At 33.5% G+C, this 22007-nt stretch overlaps 2 protein-coding genes across 2 annotated transcripts in view; one reads left to right on the top strand and one right to left on the bottom strand.

Moving 5' to 3' along the window:
* Window positions 1-1086, bottom strand: part of LOC129000828 (G protein-activated inward rectifier potassium channel 3-like) — a 92083-nt gene extending 90997 nt beyond the window's left edge. Inside the window, exon 1 of the mRNA XM_054427857.1 lies at window positions 836-1086. Within this exon, the coding sequence (XP_054283832.1) occupies window positions 836-1071 (236 nt within the window). The 5' untranslated portion in view covers window positions 1072-1086. The remainder of the gene's footprint in view (window positions 1-835) is intronic.
* Window positions 1087-12747: 11661 nt separating this feature from the next.
* LOC129000189 (uncharacterized) overlaps window positions 12748-22007 on the top strand; it is a 30448-nt gene continuing 21188 nt past the window's right edge. Inside the window, exon 1 of the mRNA XM_054427136.1 lies at window positions 12748-12839. The gene's annotated coding sequence lies outside the window, so the exon portion shown is untranslated. The remainder of the gene's footprint in view (window positions 12840-22007) is intronic.

Below are 22007 nucleotides of genomic sequence, written 5' to 3'. Positions count from 1 at the left end.
GATCCAAGTGATAATGTCGCGACCCCTAGGTCTAGCTACAAGTACTTTAATGAGAAAAAAATTCCGGGCTCGTGCCTAGCGTTCTAGGACAAAAATATATATTCGTGTACACAATGATTTTTTAAAATTTGTATTCATAATTCTTGCTGTTTATGTCTTATATACGGTACTGTGTATATCTTTTCTTTTCAAATACAATTACACAATACACATGTACAAGTACAAAATCTCACTGCTACTAAATTTTTACTTTTAGATTTTAATTAATTTTAATGTTATATTTCCAATTTTTAAATGCTTAATTTAATAACACTAATATTTTGTTTTAACTATTTATGACTCATCGTCAGGTGTGTCGTAATGGTGCATTCAGAACAGACACATTTAACATTATTACCTCACTTCTGAACCGATTTCAGTACTCCATTCAAAGTGAAATATTATATTAAATACTGGTAATGTTAAGAATCCAGTGATTTTTTTTTTATCTAGAGATTAAATATCATATCAATAGGTAATATTAATAGGCATAATTGATAGTTATTAAATGGTTAATGGTGCTTTGCTAAAATCAGAGAACGCCGGCTCGATCATGAAAGCAAAGTAACTTGTTGATGATTCATAATTTTACCATAATTTCATAATTATTCACGGTGGTTCGTAATTTTTCGTTGTCCTTGATATGCGTACTGTTAATAAATTGTTGTGGCTAGAGAAACAGCATAACTTAGGCAGAAATAGCACTTCACAAATCATGTCCCTCCTTTTTACACCCACCCTTCATATTCCCTTACAAAAAGTATGTATTCTTAGAAAAGTGATAAAAACCCTGTACCTGAAAAGAGGAGAGCCCTGTTCACTCTTGCTTTTGCTCTTCAGTTTTGACAGAGAGGGAAGGTGTTTATGTATGGACCCGAAGATCCCTCCGTTTTCAACCGGCGTTTCCACGACATCCGGTTCCGTTTCGTCGCTGGTCACAGCCAGCTTGACCGCGACGGCCGTTGTCGGAGTCATTGTTGATGATATCAGCTGGTCCCATGGTGTGGTGGTATCCCTGCATGTGGAGTACATAGCATCCGGCCCCGGTGCCGCCACCGCACACACTGCGCTACAGCCGGATCAAGTGATACCAACGGCGCAGAGTTAAATTTCCCTGTGTATCCCATAGATTTCCCTTATTGCAGTTTTAAATTGAATCGTTTGAAATAAATATTTCTTTAACTGCTCATTGTTTTACATACTTTATTGCTATTTAATGTTTCTGTAAAGTTTGCAATTAGTTTACTATCTTCTTTAATTAATTTTTATATTTTCTGTAACTAGTTTAATATTTTTTATGAAATTTAAGAATAAACATTGACGCGTTAGAAATTATTAAAAATGTTTTTGTGTAATTTTGATGCTTATTGATACCAGCTACAATTAAAAAGATCAAACAAGCAGACAAAATTTATTTTTCATCTATTGGTAGATTTCGGTGTCTTTATGACTGCAGTAGTAAATAATCACATTGTAAATGTTACTGCTATTACGGATACATAAGAACAAACTTCAAACAAAGTTATGAATCCGCGTTTTCAATTATAGTTTTATGTGTATTAGTAGTTTATATGTAGTTTTATGTGTTTTATGTGTAGTTTTAGTAGTATTATGTGTATTCACTTAAACACATTATGATGTTATATGTACGATTCTTTCAAATATGTGTTATACTACTCCTATTTATTATTTAGCGAGATATTTATATCAATAAATACAGTACTTTGTATCCTATGGCATATATATGAAGAATAAATTAAGTGTTATTAAATTTATTGAAATTATTGAATAAAGCGTCATTAAAGCTACTTACTTGCTAATAGGATTTCTGTGACGAATTAAGTTGGGTTACGTGCAATCATTGAAGGGTATAATTTTAAGAAGAACAACTTACAATGTTTCTGAATCAGTGTCTCGAAAAGGCAAATTTGAAATGTGCAATACGATTATATTTACCTACCACTTCTCACCATTGATTTCTATAATACGTCAAAAGCCTTCTCAAATCATATTAATTTGTAAATTCTAAAAATTTAGAACCATCGCTATATAATAAACTAAATTATAATAATTAAAACTCCATACATAGAAAGTCTTTAAACTCATCAGATCTCATGCTCACCATGAAACTCATCATTAATCAGCTTTTGATTACAGTGGTCTTAATTCTTAATTAAGGCTTTATTAAACAAAAAATTAAAACCAGTACATGTACTGTTTCAATTGTTTAAGGTTAATTCAACCGAAATACAATATTCATACGGTTATGGGAATTTTACTCCTTGAATATTTGCAACACTGTTTCTCCTTCTCTCAAACAGCTGATGAACCTGTGTCGCTAAAGTCAGCTGTTCATATCAGGTCATTCAACTTCGCACATCTGTTCCTCATAGAACACACATTTAGATTGTTATCAATACAAATGAAGTTATGACTTAGAAAAGAGATAAGATAATATTTATGCAAAATTGTGAATTTCAATAAAGATTGTGTTTAAATTTCTTTGGTATATGCTTAGAGGGATGGATAAAGGATTTAGTTCGAGGATAGGAGATGGGCATATCTCCTAAATTATAAAAGTATATTTATTTTTGTTGCTTTGTTATTTTATACTGCTCTTTTTATAGTATAGGTACAGTACTAATTTATACTTAAATTATTAAATTAATTATCTTTCATTATATCACCACTTGACAATAGCTGCAATTCTGCTCAAAGATTATTAATACCTTTAAGTACTACTTATTCCAGTTTTGATATCATTCTGCTATTGCTCTGTTTCGTAGGCACTCAAAGAAAGTAATTATAGATTTTTCTCTGTGACAAGTAAATACCTAATTTCACCGAAACAATGAGTCCTGTTTACATGTATAGCAATGGGATCGTTGCTATGCTGTAGTAGGAAAACAATATTGTCGATCAGCTGATATGCTGTGTTTGATTGTTGTTCACACGGGTTAATGCAATCCATGTTTAAAATTGAATAATGCACAAAAAAAGGATGGTATATCCTTACCAATAATACAAATAATAATAATGTAATAATGGTATATCCTTGGTAATGCTTGTAGGTGTATATTTACATTGTGGATATATACCTGTAGAAATTTTATTACGTACTGGAATATAGCCTATAACTAAGAACTTAATTGCAAAGCTTGGCATAAAACGAATGCGCTCTTCATTAAAAGTAATGCATTGTTAATTAGTTGCATACTTTAAATGTACTCTTCTAACAGATGTGATTGTTTTTAGCCTAAACAATGCCTTTCTGTATTTGGAATTTGGGTCGCGAAACACCCTGTACTATCAGCATTATTTGTTTCTTTACAAACGTTATTTCACGCTGCTGATTGAAAAAAAATAAAAACCAATTGTTCTTATAGGAATAATTTTGATTTATAGGCCCCAAATAACTTCTGGGGTGGGGTTTTAGTATAAAATATCTACACATTGAAATTGGTTGGTTTCCATAAAAAGGAAAACAGTACGTTTCTCAAACTCTAAAACTTTTACACTTTCAAACAACAAGTTAAAATAAAGGTAATTACAATAATATTTTAGTAATCATAAATTTGATTTGACATCACTCATTTAATACAGTACTATCCGTTTATAAAGGAGTTGAAAAGTGATTTTTCAGAAAACTATTTTTATTTGATAATGGCATTTTGTAGTGGATTAAAATTTGGAGCAATAAGGCAAAGCTTTGAGAAGAAATATTTTTTTATTATGTTTAAACATGTTCCAATCAAATCTAAAATAATGCATCGGGCTGGACAAGTTTCAAATTAATAGACTACTATTTATAATAATCATTACATTTAATAGCATAGTTTTTGTTGAGAAAGTGTGTGTACCTTTTTGAAGACCCATCTCCTTTTATTATTACTGTATACAAGTTAAATCGTAGCTCTAAAACATGGAACATGTGAATAAACTAAGAAAAGTGAACTACATAGTTGTTACATAGATTTAGTTTTATATATTTAACAGGTTAACTGAGAGCATACCCTTATTAATCGTATTAATATCCAAACCCCCATTTACGGATTTAGTTTAAGAATTTTGTTTATGAAATGCAGGAAACCTTTGCGGGTAGCCCTGATTTCAATTTTTTCTTATAATACAGTTCATGGAAATGCGCAATTTTCATTACAGTAATCGTCTAGGGCTTAACAAATATTTTGTACGTTGAAATATCTGGAAATATCGCTGTACGATTAAAGGTTACGGACAAAATTAAAAGAAACAATAAACATATATTTGGTAAAATTTGGCAAATTTATTTAATTCATTCTATACTATTAACATTTGGTCAAAACGCACCTTTCCCTTCCTCAAAACCTCAAATTCACGAACTACAATGTAATTTAAATTATGGAATAAATATGACTTATGGGAATAGTAAAATTAAAACCAGACAAATTGAAATTATCTTAGTCTGCAGATTTTTGCGGCAGGGGTATTTTTATTGATGAAACCATAGAAACAGTACAGTATTAACAATTCTACCTAATTAACTTACGGGATATAATTAATGTACGTACTACTACTAGGCTTCCCCAATATAATGTCAAAGTTAGCGGTTAAAAGTAGCGCCTGCAATAGCTCGATGCTGCAAACATAGCTTGTATGCCAGATGTAGAGTTCAGAAGTTGAAGGCGTTGAGCCATTCTCGAAGATTACAAGTGATGTTGTTTTTTATCCCTCTGAACTCAGATTTTTTCCCGTAGCTTGACTGATTTTCATTCCAATTCAGTATATGGCCCATGTAACTCAAAACGAAGTGTGTACACTATCTAATGTCAATGTGCCAGTGGTTGAAAAATAGCGCCTGCAATTGCTCGATACTGCAAACATTGCTTGTATGTCAGATGTAGTACAGTATTCAGAAGTAGTAGGCGCTGAACATTCTCGAAAATTTCAAGTGATTGTCACCTATGTATAATAACACACACCGATGGTGATTATATCTCTTACAGAATTACAAACTTTTAATGGTTCGAAACTAGACTCATCTTTCCTTATCATTGGGTTTAAAATCATCAATCCTGACTAAATAAACAGTGGTCTTAAAAAGTAGCCAACGCACTTCGTCTCATTCATTTTTAACTTACTCCTTCTATAGCCTACATAGTTTATATAGAGAAATTATTGTTTTCGTCCAAATTTTAGAGTTTGAGTTTTAATTGGATATGTCTGTTTTTGGTCCCTCTGAACCCGGATTTCCTCCCGTTGCTAGACCAATTTTGATTCAAATTTAGTATAGGGTCCTTGTAACTCTAAACGAAGTGGAACAAGTTACCATTAATTTAACATTAGTTAATTTAACACATTAGTTAACATTAATGTGAAAATTATGGTTCCACCAACTTTGTTGCTAGTATTGTTATTTGCCCTTAAAATATCTTAGTTACTCCCACCGCTTACCCTTGATAAAGGCTTAGCTTAAGCTATTGGGAAGAATTATGTGGCAAATCGCTGATACGGTTTGTTTCCACTTACACTCATATCCAACAACTGAAAAATATCGCTTATTTTTGTAAACATCCATATTACATCCCATTGACTCTTTTAATTATCTCCTTAACTAACCATTTTCAGTATATAGGCTAGGCATATTAGGAATATAAGTGGCAGTTAGCGGAAAGTATAGGTACAGTCCTAATCATCACTTTTCTTAATGTTTTTTGGGTCGCTGAACACGAATATGAGGTTTGCTGACTTGCCCGAAACATTGGTTATTTTGTGAAAAACCTTAAAATTTGGGCACTTTTTTTGGTTTTTCGGGCAAATCTCGGTAAGTATGGGTTTTTGAGAAAATCCTGCTTTGTAAAGTTAAAGATGACAAAATTTACTACAAGTTTCCTATATAATGTTTGTTTCTACGACGAACCGTTTCGCCACTAGAGCACATTAAAAAAGGCCAGAACTACAAAAAACTAAAAACATTGCTAAATGCTGCCGTTTTACATTACGTTTCCATGGAAACAACCCATGTTACGATAATTTTAACTATTTATGCATGATAACAAACTGAAACACACTTAAAAATACCCCCTCCGCAGCAAACCTGCAGACTAAGCGAATTTACATTTCCCTGATTGGATTTACACTAAAATGTCTCCTTAGAAATATCACATTTATTCCCTATTTAAATAAAAGTTTAACGAGTACTTAGGTTTGCTGCAACAGGGAGGTTAAAAAGGTGTTTTTAGTAAAATGTAATAATTTAGTATGAAATGAATGCATTTTCCAAATTTGATCAAAATATCCTATACTCTAATACGAGCAATGTTTGCTTGTATGTATGTATGTATACTTGCTTGCTTGCTTGCTTGCTTGCAAACAAGATCTCGAAAACGGCTCCGACGATTTTCTTCAAATGTTGTAAATAGTCTATTTCTGGCCTAAAAACGAGTTTACTGCAGTTAGAACTGCCAACAAAAATGTAATTACGTAGAAAAATGAAACTGAAAATCACATTTTTTTAACATTAGTCTTATGGGTTGCTAGGTAACCATGTTGGCTGAATTAAATAACAAGGAAAAAGTAAACAAAAGACCTGAAGTTGTAGCATGTGTTCATAATAAGCCAACTACCCACAGTATACTAGCAAATTACAAATACAGTACAAAAGGAAAAACATCACTTGTTAATATTTAGCAAAGATTATACTGAAGATTACTCAATACATTGTAGTCAAGGGTAGCAGTGCGAAGTCTGGAATCTGTTTATGACGAATAGATTAAGGTATCTACAATCTTAAAATGCTATGGGAAGGGAAGGAAACAGGTCCGCGTCGTAGGAAGTGGTGAAGGAAGTAGTAAAGGCAATCATAAAATAATATCGGAATAGAGGGAAACAGGTCCGTGACGTAGGAAGTGATGAAGGAAGTAGTAAAGGCAAGCAGTCCGGAGTGTGGGGACTGTTTGTGACGATAAGATTAGGGTATCTGCAATCCTAAAATGCTATAGGAAGGGAGGGAAACAGGTCCGCGACGTAGGAAGTGGTGAAGGAAGTAGTCAAGGCGAGTAGTCCGGAGTGTGGGAACTGTTTATGACGATTAGATAAGGGTATGGGCAATCCTAAAATGCTATGGGAAGGGAGGGAAACAGGTCCGTGACGTAGGAAGTGGTGAAGGAAGTAGTAAAGGCGAGCTGTCCGGAGTGTGGGAACTGTTTATGACGATTAGTTAAGGGTATGGGCAATCCTAAAATGCTATGGGAAGGGAGGGAAACAGGTCCGTGACGTAGGAAGTGGTGAAGGAAGTAGTCAAGGCGAGCTGTCCGGAGTGTGGGAACTGTTTATGACGATTAGATTAAGATATTTGCAATCCTAAAATGCTATGGGAAGGGAAGGAAACAGGTCCGTGACGTAGGAAGTGGTGAAGGAAGTAGTCCAGGCGAGTAGTCCGGAGTGTGGGAACTGTTTATGACGATTAGATAAGGGTATGGGCAATCCTAAAATGCTATGGGAAGGGAGGGAAACAGGTCCGTGACGTAGGAAGTGGTGAAGGAAGTAGTAAAGGCGAGCTGTCCGGAGTGTGGGAACTGTTTATGACGATTAGATAAGGGTATGGGCAATCCTAAAATGCTATGGGAAGGGAGGGAAACAGGTCCGTGACGTAGGAAGTGGTGAAGGAAGTAGTCAAGGCGAGCTGTCCGGAGTGTGGGAACTGTTTATGACGATTAGATTAAGATATTTGCAATCCTAAAATGCTATGGGAAGGGAAGGAAACAGGTCCGTGACGTAGGAAGTGGTGAAGGAAGTAGTCAAGGCGAGTAGTCCGGAGTGTGGGAACTGTTTATGACGATTAGATAAGGGTATGGGCAATCCTAAAATGCTATGGGAAGGGAGGGAAACAGGTCCGTGACGTAGGAAGTGGTGAAGGAAGTAGTCAAGGCGAGCTGTCCGGAGTGTGGGAACTGTTTATGACGATTAGATTAAGGTATTTGCAATCCTAAAATGCTATGGGAAGGGAGGGAAACAGGTCCGTGACGTAGGAAGTAGTGAAGGAAGTAGTCAAGGCGAGTAGTCCGGAGTGTTGGAACTGTTTATGACGATTAGATTAAGGTATCTCCAATCTTTAAATGTAATGGGAAGGGAGGGAAACAGGTTTGCGACGTAGGAAGTGGTGAAGGACTTAGTAAAGGCAAGTAGTATGGAGCGTGGGAACTGTTTATGAAGATTAGATTAAGGTATCTGCAATTCTGAAATGCTATGGGAAGGGAGGAAAACAGGTCCACTACGTTGGAAGTGGTGGAGGAAGTAGTCAAGGTGAGCTGTCCGGAGTGTGGGATCTGTTAATAATGATTAGATTAAGGTATCTACAATCCTAAAGTGCTATGGGAATGCAGGGAAACAGGTCCATGACGTAGGAAATGGTGTGGGACGTAGTAAAGGCGAACCGTGTGGAGTTTGGGAATGGATTTATGTATCTCCAATACTAAGACTGCTTTCAGAGTGAACTAATGATTTTCCCCGAGCAAAGCTCGGTCCCCAGGTACTGTTCATAAACAAGCAAACTACAACAGTTTACTTAGTCTCCATAAGAATAACATGGGCATTTTAAATTTACAGTTTGGAATTTTCTCTGTCAGAAGGACAAGAAGTGTTTTAGTTCTTCATCAGAATTCTTAGCGTTGCTGATACGTTGAAACAATCTGTTGGGGTTTACGGGTAAGAATTCTCTACTTTCATCGCGTTATTTACTATGGCAAGTGGCTGGACACGGTCTGCTCGTCTGAGTTTGACCTTACCAAAGTTAAAAGTTATCTACAACTCTTTTAATGTATTTCATCCTTTTTTCTCAACCACTATAGCAGTCAACCCTGTGGCCAGCAACATCCCTGTGCTGAGAAAATAAATGGGTGTTTTGTGGGAACGGGAAATGTTCCAGCAGTCAGTCATACATATTGGCATAGATTTATCAAGTGTGTTTCAGTTCATTATCATGAATAAGTTCAAATTATCGTAACATGGGTTGTTTCCATGGAAACCCAATGTAAAACCTTTGTAAAACGATTAGGGTTTATTTTCATTTTTGGTTTTGCCCAGCATGATCGGACTATAGGAACAGGGATTTATGGGGGGTTTTATGGGGTAAAAATTGGTTTTTCCTATTTTTGACCATATAAACTTAAAATTAAGCAATTTCTTTCCATACCATTTTGTAGAGCTTAAACAAACAAATAGTTTAGTATATTTAAGCGTTGTTATGCGCCTAATGATTACGGACAAAATTCCAAAAATCTGTAAATTTAAAATGTCCATGTTATTCTTATGGATACTAAGTAAACTGTTGTAGTTTGCTTGTTTATGTTTATGAACATATTTTGATCAAATTTGGAAAATGCATTCATTTCATACTAAGTTATTTCCTATTTAAAAAAAAAAATACCCCCGCCGCAGCAAACCTGCAGACTAAGCGATTTTCCATTTGACTGATTGGATTTACACTGAAATGTCTACTTAAAAATATAACATTTATTCTTGATTTAAATAGAATTAGTTTAACAAGTACTTAGGTTTGCTGCATCAGGGAGGGTAAAACTGTTTTTTTTTTTTGTTTTTTTTTTGTAAAATGTGAATAGTTAGTAAGAAATAAAAACATTTTCCAAATTTGATCAAAATATGTTCACAAACAAGCAAACTACAACAGTTTACTTATTCTCCATAAGAATAACATGGGAATTTTAAATGTACAATTTTTTGGTATTTTCTCCGTAACCATTAGGCGCATAATAACGCTTCAATATACTAAATTATTTGTTTTTTTAAGCTCTACAAAATGGTTTGGAAAGAAATTGCTAAATTTTATGTTTTTTGGGTCAAAAATGGGAAAAACCTATTTTTACCCCATAAAACCCCCCGTAAACCCCCGTTCCCATGGTCCGATCATGCTGGATCGCGAACTCGTTCGAATAAACGTACGTTTACACGTTTGTACCAAATTTCATCAAAATCGGATCATTTTTGCTCGAGTTATCGTGCTGACGGACACATATATATATATATAAATATATAAATATATAAATATATAAATATATAAATATATATATATATATATGAATTTGAACGGATGGTGTTTTTGGCCTCTAGGGACCTCAAAACGAAAAAAAAAATCGGTCCCGCGTCCAGGTCTTACCATGAGTACTACGGTAATAGCTTATTCACTATATGGGAAATTCGCTAAAAAACACCTTTTTACCCTCCCTGTTGCAGCAAATCTCGTTAAACATTTATTTAAATAGGGAATAAATGTGATATTTCTAAGGAGACATTTTAGTGTAAATCCAATCAGGGAAATGTAAATTCGCTTAGTCTGCAGGTTTGCTGCGGAGGGGGTATTTTTAAGTGTGTTTCAGTTTGTTATCATGCATAAATAGTTAAAATTATCGTAACATGGGTTGTTTCCATGGAAACGTAATGTAAAACGGCAGCATTTAGCAATGTTTTTAGTTTTTTGTAGTTCTGGCCTTTTTTAATGTGCTCTAGTGGCGAAACGGTTCGTCGTAGAAACAAACATTATATAGGAAACTTGTAGTAAATTTTGTCATCTTTAACTTTACAAAGCAGGATTTTCTCAAAAACCCATACTTACCGAGATTTGCCCGAAAAACCAAAAAAAGTGCCCAAATTTTAAGGTTTTTTCACCAAATAACCAATGTTCCGGGCAAAATATCTGTCAGCAAACCTCATATTCGTGTTCAGCGACCCAAAAAACATAAAGAAAAGTGATGATTAGGACTGTACCTAAACTTTCTGCTAACTTTCCTAATATGCCTAGACTAATAATCTTTTACTGATTTTCTTAAAGGGTAGCTATTTACATGCTGTTTGTAGAACCAAGATTGAGGCGTCGAGAGGCCAAGGGAGATATGTGACTTTTTAAAAAATGTCATGTATTTTTTTCATAGTCATAAAAAATAAAATAAAAATAAAAATAAATTCACTTATACCCCTTGGCTTCCAACTCTTAGGTGTTAAGTTTGGAGGCCAAGGGATATAAGTGAATTATTTGTTGAAATTCCACCCTTTTTTAACAAAACCCGTTACCATGACAACATTTTTTTAAAAGTCATATATCTCCCTTGGCCTCTCGACGCCTCAATATATTTGTTTTAGAGTCCCCAGATGCCAAAACGCCGGTTGTTCTTACTGTTATGTGTATACAAATATGAAATGTGTGTGTTCGTATGCAGGGAAACTATTTTATAAATTTTCCCATGGATTTTGATCAAACTTGTGAAGCAATTCATAATTTTATTGACATCGTGAACCAGTCCAATCTGATTACTATAAAGCATGTTTTTAGGATTTGGAATTTTTCCTTTTAATCTTAAAATATTTCATTTTCTCTTCGTTCAATTCAGATTGAAATTCAAATATACCGTTTATTATGTTACACGAGTATTTTGTACTAATTTGTTACCCCACTAACATTATGAATGAGAAAGTATGACTGTGTGATTCTAATTCTAAAATTGTATCACGTAGAAACTACTGGTACTAGAAAGATTGAGCTGAACAGCCAAACTGCCACACAGTCATAGTTTCTCTACCAAGTAATAATATAAATTTATTTTCGATTAGACATCGCCTTATGGCTTTGACCCGTAGGTTTCACCATTGACGATATATACCTACTGTAGGTATACATCGTCAATGGTTTCACCCACATTTAATTTGGTTCAGCCACAGTTTAGAGACAACTACTGTATTGTCATACAAAACTCGTAAAACTGTATTTATTTTTTTAACTATTAACTTTCAAAATGTGTTATATACAAAAATATATTATCAAATTTAAAATCACTATCGTTATTTTTCATAATTTGTTGAAAATAGGGTTCACAGCCTGGGTTAAAAAAATTCCTATTTATTTGTCGTATGAATATCGTTGGTTTCAAATAGGGGGGGGTCTGAGCATAACTGCCCCTGTAACATTAAATATTAAATTAATGCATATGTAATATTATTAAATATTACATATTATTGTAATATTTATGTATTATATTATTGATTTATTATGTATTATATTATATATATATATGTAAATGTATATTATGTATTACATGTAACATTAGAACATTTGAAAACACAGATGTCACAATATTACTCAAAGTAGCAATGGATGTTCAAGTATTTGATACTCGAATGTTGTAGTAGGTGTATGTGCATGGGTATGATTTTAGAGTGAAAAGTTAACTACTGAAAATCGCTTGTTTATATCGAAAAGGCGCCAGTTCAAAACTATGGTTTTGCGTTAGATCGGTGGGTTTTGCAAGTGTACTGCTCATCATGAATTATATACAAATCTCTGATCAGTGTTCACAAATACTTTACAGTTATCAGTTGGTCGAATACTTTTACTCCGTTCATTGTGGTTTCCGAAGTAAACTCGAACTCTTCTTAGCCTTCTCATTCAAATTACCACTCACTTGAACTACCGGTACTCATTCAATGACGCTGGTCGGGAACGCTTTTCGAAATGTTACATTACATTACATTACATTACAATAAATTACATTTATTCGACTACTTATCGAAAGGGCGTTGAAAGCAATGAAAGCTTACAAAACGTATCAACCCTCGATACACTCGATAGTATCGGATGGTAGAAAACCTTTATTCGGTTGCGTCGAAGGTGCGTCGCTTCAAAGTAGGTGTCTGCGCATGCGCGTGATCAGAGACTACCAAATAGAAAACGTTCCATCGTTCCAACGCTCCTACTCGCATTTCCAGTCAAACGTTCAGAAGTGCGCGGTCGTTTGAGTGTCTCCAAAGACTATGTAAGTAAAAATATTGCTTTTTTATTTAATTAAAGCTATTCTTTATAGGTTTTTTTGTAAATTGTCTTATAGGTGAATAATTGAAAATGTTTACCAAACTTTCTAGCGCTTGTTAGGATATTACTTGTTTGGATTCAAAAGTATTTTGGTTTGTGTTTGGAGTGGATGTAAATGAAAACTTACAGATGGTTTAAGTCTGTAAACATTCAGTTTATAGACCTAATAGAATATTTGTTCTTGTCTTAATCTATGCACGGAATGAAGAGACAGAATCAAGTTGATTTGTTTACATTTTGTTAAATAAACAAATACGGTCATTAAAGTCGGGAAATGTGTTTAAACCAGTTGAAACGGAGAAATCCTAAATCTTGGATGAGTAAAATCTAGCCTAGCATCCAAGATGACAAGAGGCTGTCTCAGCGTTGAAGCAGACTACCTAACCAAGAGGGTGGAAAAGGACAATGGATATGCCGACCCTCACCCTCCCGACCCTACGAGTAAAAAAATCCCATTAACCCATCACTGAATAGATATTACCAATAAGTGAGAATATAATAAATTCGTTATATACGAAAGTAATATATTCAAAGTTCCCACAAAAAGAAATATTTTCATGTTTGTTCCATGCAAATCGGTCGACAATAAGTATTTAAACAAACGTATCCCCTTATAACGTAAATAATAAATGTATTGTCAACAATACGATTCAATGATTAAGTATAACCAGAGATTCAACAATGCATTTATACATTTCGTTACTCTGTTTATAGTACAACACAATATCTCTAATGTCTGGATACACTGATACAATCAAAATGATCACCCTCAATCTACACGCACAGTGTAAATACTGCACAGGAGCTATACGTTACGTTTGTAATTAAAAGTGTTTCGTAATATCCTGGTAATGTATTTCGTGATTACAAATATTACAAGAATCACTCGTGCATATAATAAATGAGTTTTAAGGGAAGAATGACTAGTACAGTTTACTGTAGTGTGTTGATATCTAGATGTTTCTACCACTCCGATCTGCAGAACTGTGTTTAGTTTGTCATCTGCCTAAACAGAATTGTCGAAAGCTTAAAAAAGTAGATACTGTAGATACTGTAACTCTTTTGTGGGGGGAGGGGGTGATTTCTTTCCATCTCCATCTATTATTTCACAAACACCCTGTCATAAAAGTTAATATTTATATTTTAATTATTTATAGTAAAATATTTTTATTCGCTCACTAAAGGTTCTTTTTATACATGTTGTATATGCACTTTGAATTTTAGTTTTAAATCTGTTTAACCATAATCACTGTAAACGTTCCATTAGGCAAGAATAGTAACACATCTGTGGTCTTTTCTTAAATGATTGATAAATTTTATTTTTTTTTGTGTTTTTTTTCTAGTGGGGGTGGGTTATTTCCATTCACATCTATTATTTCACAAGTTCCCTGAATAAAATTTTCTTTTGCTGGTAAAATATTGTTTTATTCACTCAATAAAGTTCATAATTTTTATCTTCGTAGTGTATGACACTTGTTAATAAAGTGTTTCGTTATTAATTATTTTTTTATTCATATTGGATATTACTTTAAAATTGTAAACAAATTCAATTAAAGGGAGTGTGCAATGCGCTGGGCCTGGGACTAATCTAATATTTTAAAATTTGAAAAATTCTTGTGATGATTCTGATCTTAAATGCCTATAATATAAACAACAGTCTATTGTTCAATCACCACAAACTCAAGTTCAAACATTTTTAAACTTTCATAGAATGACACTTTGCATTCCTTACAGAATTTACTTATTCATTTATGAAATTGAACTAATTAAAATTATTTTTATACAGGGGAAAAGAATCAAATATATTATAAATTATATGAAGAATCAAACTGTAAATTGTAGGGAATTCTCTCTTTTCTGACACTTAATATTGTGATTCTGTCATATTTATGTACATTTAAATTTTGTATTGAAAAAAATAAAATACTGAAATAAAAGTTACCTGGGTGGAAATGGTTTTAGTTTATTTAATTTACTAGTTTTTACTTGTTACTAAAGGAAGAAATGTCGTAATGCAATTAACAAATATAAAAAATAATTATCATTTAACACTTACACCAACATTGCGGAACAAAAATTACCTCTCCAGCAAATTTCCCTTGCTACTCCCAGAGGCGGTGTTCCAAAAATGGACAAGGACATTAAAATTCTCCGCGGCGAGAGAGAAAGAGAGAGTAGACTTCCTTTTAAGTGGAAGAAAGTAGAACTTTCTCTGTAACAGCTGATCGTATTTTATATCAGATGATGAAGGAGTTTAAAAATACACTGCCATTAATATCACCAGACATGCTGGTTGGAAAAGGTTATCTGGTAAAAAAAAACATGACTTGAAAGCGTTAATATCTTGCTGCTAATCAATCAGTAGAACCTTGATACAAGACTCTCATGGGGATTATAAAATAAGACTTGTTATTAAGGTTGTCTTCTTATCGAGGTTTGCAATAACATGTGATTAGGGGTCAAATAAATTCTAGGGGATCTAAAAATGACACTTGTTATCAAGAGTGACTTGTTATTGAGGTTCCACTGTAGTACAGTATACATCGCAGACACAAAGATTCATCCGACACTTATCCTACACCGTATCAGGTGTACGAGATGACTCTAATCTAATACAAGTCATCCTTCACTATCAGCTGAAGACAGTTTTAAGGAATTATCATTGACTATTTGATGCTTAGTCAAAGGTATGATTGACCACTTTTGCGTTCTTTTTTTACCTCCAAAACTTACCACCATATAGAAGGATATATTTCTAAAATACCTACTTATTATTCTTTAGTGCTGTAGAGTGGAAATTAGTCTAAAAAATAAGAGTTAAATATTTGTTCTCATTGACACCTTCAGAACATTTTCAAAATTTTCAGTTAATGAGAATGGGAATTGTACTGTATAATCCAAAATCCGAGATTTAATTGTGCTATCAATTCAAATATATCTAATCCAAGATATCAGATTAAATATTTTTTAACATTCTTTAAATTGTAGCCTCCTTTTTATTGTTTGGTATTTTATTGTGTTCATCCGGTTAATAGTATGAATAGGTGAAAACTAAAGATTGTTTGTTGTCTAGTTCACAAACATGGTACAAGTCAAGTAGAGCCTTATTTATTTTCAAAAATTATCTGTCCACACTATGAATCATGGTTTAAAATGTGTAAAATTTGTTTTTCACATTAAACAAAATTAACTAATTTTCATCAACTCAAGATTGTATGTTAGCTAAGATTTCCTTATATGGAAGAAGCTATGTTGTTTTGTTATGCTTTTCGCAAAAATAAAAAAGCCCTTCAACCTACAAGTGTGGCCTAAACCCTTTTAAAATCGCCTTTTTCTCTCGGTGTAAGAAAATCACTATACATTGCATTCTTTGAAAATAGTAGACCAGACGAAGAAGAAGAAGATGGCTGACGAATTGGGCGGGTAGATACGCCTGCGTGCGTTTGTTTCCGGTTTCTTTGTGAACCCATCTGGTCATTTAAAGCTTCCTCCCAGTGCAGCCAACTTGTGTCTTCAAAAAGTGAAATAGCTCGATATATATTGTAAGAATATATGCAATGGTTACCAATAGCAACGTCAAAATTAGATTCATAAATCTATGCATACAAATAAATAAAACCACTATGAAATAGAATTGCAAAACACTTATTTTATTTAAAACTAATCAAACCAGTAATGTTGAAGAAAATGTAACAATATCAGAAGTAGAATAATGAAACAAATTAAAAGTGCAGTAATCGAATTGATATATGCAAAACAGTTGCAATGTTATTGTTCATAATAACGGAACTTGGGTTGTTGTATAATCAAAGTGTTACGATCGAAGAGTAAAATAAATTTTTGTTCAAATTACCAACACATAAAAGAGAAATATTTATTAGTCTTTAAAAAGCACTGAAACATTACCGGGCATAAAAATATACGATATGAGATAAAATTGGAGATACTGTATGAATGAAGCTTAAAATTCTTAAACCCACCCTAAAAGAGAAAAGGTTTTATTGGCACGGTTTTGCATTCAGACATCAAACATATTTTACAAAGACTAGAAAAATCTCCGTAAAACCAAAGCCTACAGGTATCCAACTATTAAACCCAATTTTCAGTAATAATCATCTTGAACTACAAAGGTGCTAAGTACCATACATAATAATAACAAACAAATTTTCAAACAATTAAACATTAAGTTAAAAATATTTAACAATTCAGCCTCATACACTTTTAAATATTAGTCATCGTCATGTATCAGCTAAGGTTTAAGTTTTAAGATATATATATTACCTGGTTAATGTAGATTGCGTACTGCTTACTTTTTATTGCTATACAACAAGCAAACTCTTTCTAAATGCTTGATGATTGTACTCAATAGAACAGTCTAACTGCTAAAAAAATAAATTAATTTTATAAGAGCAACATATAGTTTACAAAAAACGGGCGGAAGATTACCGAAAGTTAATCTTAGAATACACATCAAAATATTCTAATTTCGCAATTGGATGAGAAGTCAGCTAGAACAGTCAGTGCCGTTTAGTAATCAGTCATTTCAAACCACAAACCTGAGCAGGTTCTTCAAGAGTTACCAATAAAAATATGTATAGCTGCAGATGAAAAATATGTCCACTTCAAGGATGAACTTAAAATTCCTATCGTCTTGCGCAACTATGTCTGCTGCGGTGTTCAGAATTACTAACCGGTTTTTGGCACGCGGTTTGAATGAATTAGAATTACGTCATGGTTTAAAAGGCGAGGTAGATTGATTGAACATTTAAAAGCTGCGAGTCATAAAGATTGGTAGGCTACAAGAACTCAACGAAAAAGACAATAATTAAAAAATCAATTCCGCAATATAAGCTACACCATTCTAATGAGTCATAAACGAGACTGCATACGTTGCATAAGTTTAATGGAATGGTCAAGCACTTCTATTCTAATGAGTCGGTTGAAAAGCTTGCTCTTGCTCTCAACTAGAGTATTCAAATCTAGTAAACACAAATCTCTCTTCATAGTATTCGATAGTACCATCGAATAATCGAATAGTCGAACATTTGCTATTCGGTTGTTGAATTATTTGTACTTAGAGATTCAGCAACTTTTCAAAAACGCACTTTTGGGGAAGTTACTTCTGAAGCAGTGATTTCCGGAGTATTGACTTCCAATACAGGGTGAATAAAAAGTCAAGACCCCCCCCCCCCTTTTAATATTTTTCCCATTAAATATACAGAGATATCCTTTTGGTGGTCGTGCAATCTTAGCAGGAAGTTTCATTTTATGATTTTGAAATTTAAGAGTGTCTCCCCAAAAGGGGGGATTTGGGGGGTAACTCAAATATTTTAAATGTAAACCCCCTTCAAGTGACACCTCATTTTGAAGTGTTTACAAAAACTTAAAAAATAGTGGAAACTAGAGGTCGCTATCTCTTCTCTATACAAAATGGTAGTCCGTCAAATGTTGTAGAAAATCAATGGTAAAATTGGTTCGTAATGGTAATATTGGCTACCATTTTGGATAGAGAAGACATAGCGAACTCTGGTTTTCACCATTCTTTAAGTTTTTGTAAACACTTCAAAATGAGGTGTCACTTGATGGGGGTTTACATTGAAAAATTGTTAGTTGCCCCCAAATCCCCCCTTTTCCCCAAAATGGTCCCCCCGGACACTTAAAATTTTTTAAAGTAAACCCCCATTTTTTGATAATTTGTTTTTAAGTGTTTACAAAAACTTAAAGAATGGTTTAATCTAGAGGTCGCTATATCTTCTCTAACCAAAATGGTAGCCAATATTACCATTACGAACCAATTTTACCATTGATTTTCTACAACATTTGACGGACTACCATTTTGGATAGAGAAGAGATAGCGACCTCTAGTTTTCACCATTCTTTAAGTTTTTGTAATAACTTCAAAATGAGGTGTCACTTGAAGGGGGTTTACGTTTAAAATATTTGAGTTACCCCCCAAATCCCCCCTTTTGGGGGGACACTCTTAAATTTCAAAATCATAAAATGAAACTTCCTGCTATGATTGCACGACCACCAAAAGGATATCTCTGTATATTTAATGGGAAAAATATTAAAGGGGGGGGGGTCTTGACTTTTTATTCATCCTGTATAATGCCTATATAGCACAGGCAAACATTGAACTGTTTGCTATGCGGTTGTTATGATAGCTTTTTGAAAACTTATTTTGCAATACTTACACTACACCAAGCCAGCAAGCATAACATAAATTTCAAGTCTAAGTGAACCCAGAATAAAAATATCGATAATCACATGTAACACTATTTCTTATTGCATAGAATCAGGGCAATTTTTTGTCAAGTTTTGGTCAAAGTAGTTCTGTAGTTTGTTATTTAATAGTATCAGTTAGCATTCAGATTTTTAGTTAATTCTGAATTTAGAGGTGTTTCAAAGGAAGTATAGTTTTCTTCCCAGCAACACAGGGCAGAATGTGTATTGGCGTTTGATGCGTTCATTGTTTACAGCAGATGTTTACAAGTCTTTGCACGTTGTTTGTTTACTGTTTTAAACTTGGTGATTGATTTCGTCTCCGAGGCCAAATTATTTCTAGCTTCACTATCCAATTCCTTTACACTAAAAGTATATAATGTAATAGATCCGTCTGTGTTGTGTCAGTTCCCGAACACCCCTGTAAGGTATAAATAAACTGTAAAATCAAGGACCTGAACATTTGAGCATGTATTCAAAACTGCTGTTTCTGTTGCAGATGATCCGAATATATGATTGTTTTCTCTATTATTATGTTTTATCTTATGCAATAGTAATTATACGAGTTTAGGATGAAAAATGAACAGCACATTATTTGGTGTAAAGAGCAGTTTTCGTCGTTATAAACTTATCTATTTATTACTACATTGGTCCAAATTAACACTCCGTGTTTTTTACTAGTAACTACAAGGATATAATAAGTTATGTCAATAGGTTAACATTTAATTCAAATTTTATATGTTAAAGGTTAAAAAATACTGGAGATGAACTATAATTTTTCTTCATCGTAAAAGCTAAATTACCACAATAGGTTTAAAGCCGAAAACAAATAGGCACTAATGTCTTGTACTGTTTTATGACTTTTCTGATGTATTTAAGGCTTCACTAACGATAAAAAAATTACTTTCAAATATTTCTTGTGACAAACATTCTAATTCAACGAAAACTATATTCACGTCAGTTCGCAAATCCACCTAGAAAATTCCACAACCCATCCTCGCGTTGCCAATGCGATATGTTTAGAGGTGTTTACAACCAAACTTAACAACCAAGTTTTATGTTCGCCATTACCCTCTTAGTTTTATGGCCACGGGTTCGCCATGTGTGCATCTTAAGAGGGCGATCGGCACTTCGATGGCGGGTGTTTATAGGAATGTTTGGATGTGCTGAATGCTATTGAAGATTCCACGTGAAGCTATTGAGTCAATAGACTGTTGGCTTATCTGGATAATGCGTGAACAAAACAATGATAAACTGGTACTGTCAGCTGATAAAGACCATGTAGTTACCGCCCTTTCTAGACAGATTGCACTGCTTGTTCGTAAAACTTTCAGGAGCTCACAGTTTTAGAATGAAATTAATATGAATTCTAAATACTATATTTATGTGCAAATGCAACGTTTTGGGGGATGTGTTTCTTTGGCATCTTTAATTTTGTAATTGCCTCAATACAACTCAATTTAAGGGTAAGTGTCACCTAAGATTAGTTCGTGACCTGGATGCAACACATCTTGTAATACATGCAGTTAAAAAGCAGAGTACTCGCATTGGCTGCACTTAAGTTTACGTCCTGCACTCATTCGAATGAAAAATATCGATGTATAGACTATTCGATATATCGATTATTTCATTCGGTTAGTTAAGTTAGGTTTTAACCTAACCAACCAAACTTCATATATCGAATGAATTAATCGATATATTGATCGATATATTCATTCGAATGAGTTTAGGACGTAAACTAAAGTGCACCCCTCGCAATTTTTACAAAATGGTTTCATTGGATAAAATACGACGAAATAATAAGAAAAAACACGTATACACTTTGGGATGACAAATACGTTCAGATAATTCCTAAGGATAACTTATTTCTGGAGGAGATTGCTTGTTTTAGGGTAGAATAGATTGCTGAGGTGGCAGTTTTTTGTATGGAATTAGCCTACTTGTTACAAATCTTGGTGCCATACTTGAGAGGATGTATTTCTTTAGGTGTAAACAACATTAGGTGTTAAATAAAAGATTTTTACCTGAATAGTTTATAGATTGATATTTCGTCCCTAAATTATTGCCTTTCATAAAAAAATACTATAATTTTTCCGATTTCATGTTGTTACTACGAAATAAGCTGTAATTACTAGACTTATTCGGACAGAAGTTACCACTCATCTTACTCTTGGATACTTCCGGTTTGTATACTCACTTAATGTAAATACATATAACCACTGATTAATCATACTCTTTAGTCAATGATATAACATAACAACACGCTAATACTTTATAATGAGTGTTATCAGAATTGTTACTCTATGAGAGTTTCGTTCGGCGGGAAATTGTCTACGGATGGAATCGTCCAAGGTTGTGAGAAAGGGAGAGTTGTTTGAGGTTATGTTTTGCAATATTTCCTTCAAAACTCGCCTGACAACTCAAATACCAAGGATATTCGCTGGCCGAATTATTTTAAATTACTCTAATTTAGCTTTCTAATTAATAAAAGGGTTTCCGTTATGCGGAGCTTTGTTGAAGGATTTTCTTTGTATTAGGGTTGTAATATTTTTACTGAAAAATATTGTAACAACTTAAACAAATAATTTAAAATAACAAAAGGGTATCTCTATAAAGCATTGTGGTCGTTTTGAGAATATTGCCGGATTTCTTCAACATTTTCTGTACTCATTTGTAAAATCTTATATAACGACACCTGTTTGTGTACCCAAACAATGACGAAACATATCTAAAACAAAACCCAACCAAACCGAAAATGTAGGTAATTAAATTAAAATAAGGCCTATTTATTTGATGTATTACAATTTTACTAATTCAAACTTTTTTAGCTGTGTAATAAAAACGTAGACTATTTACAGAAATGAAAATCAGTTAGTTGAAACAAGGGCAT

This window comes from Macrosteles quadrilineatus, unplaced genomic scaffold, assembly GCF_028750875.1.
Source record: "Macrosteles quadrilineatus isolate MER2022 unplaced genomic scaffold, UCM_ALF_1.0 Scaffold_8__2_contigs__length_117827958, whole genome shotgun sequence".
NCBI lineage: Eukaryota > Metazoa > Arthropoda > Insecta > Hemiptera > Cicadellidae > Macrosteles > Macrosteles quadrilineatus.
Note: the sequence above shows the minus strand (reverse complement) of the source record. Positions and strands in the feature narration are given on the sequence as shown.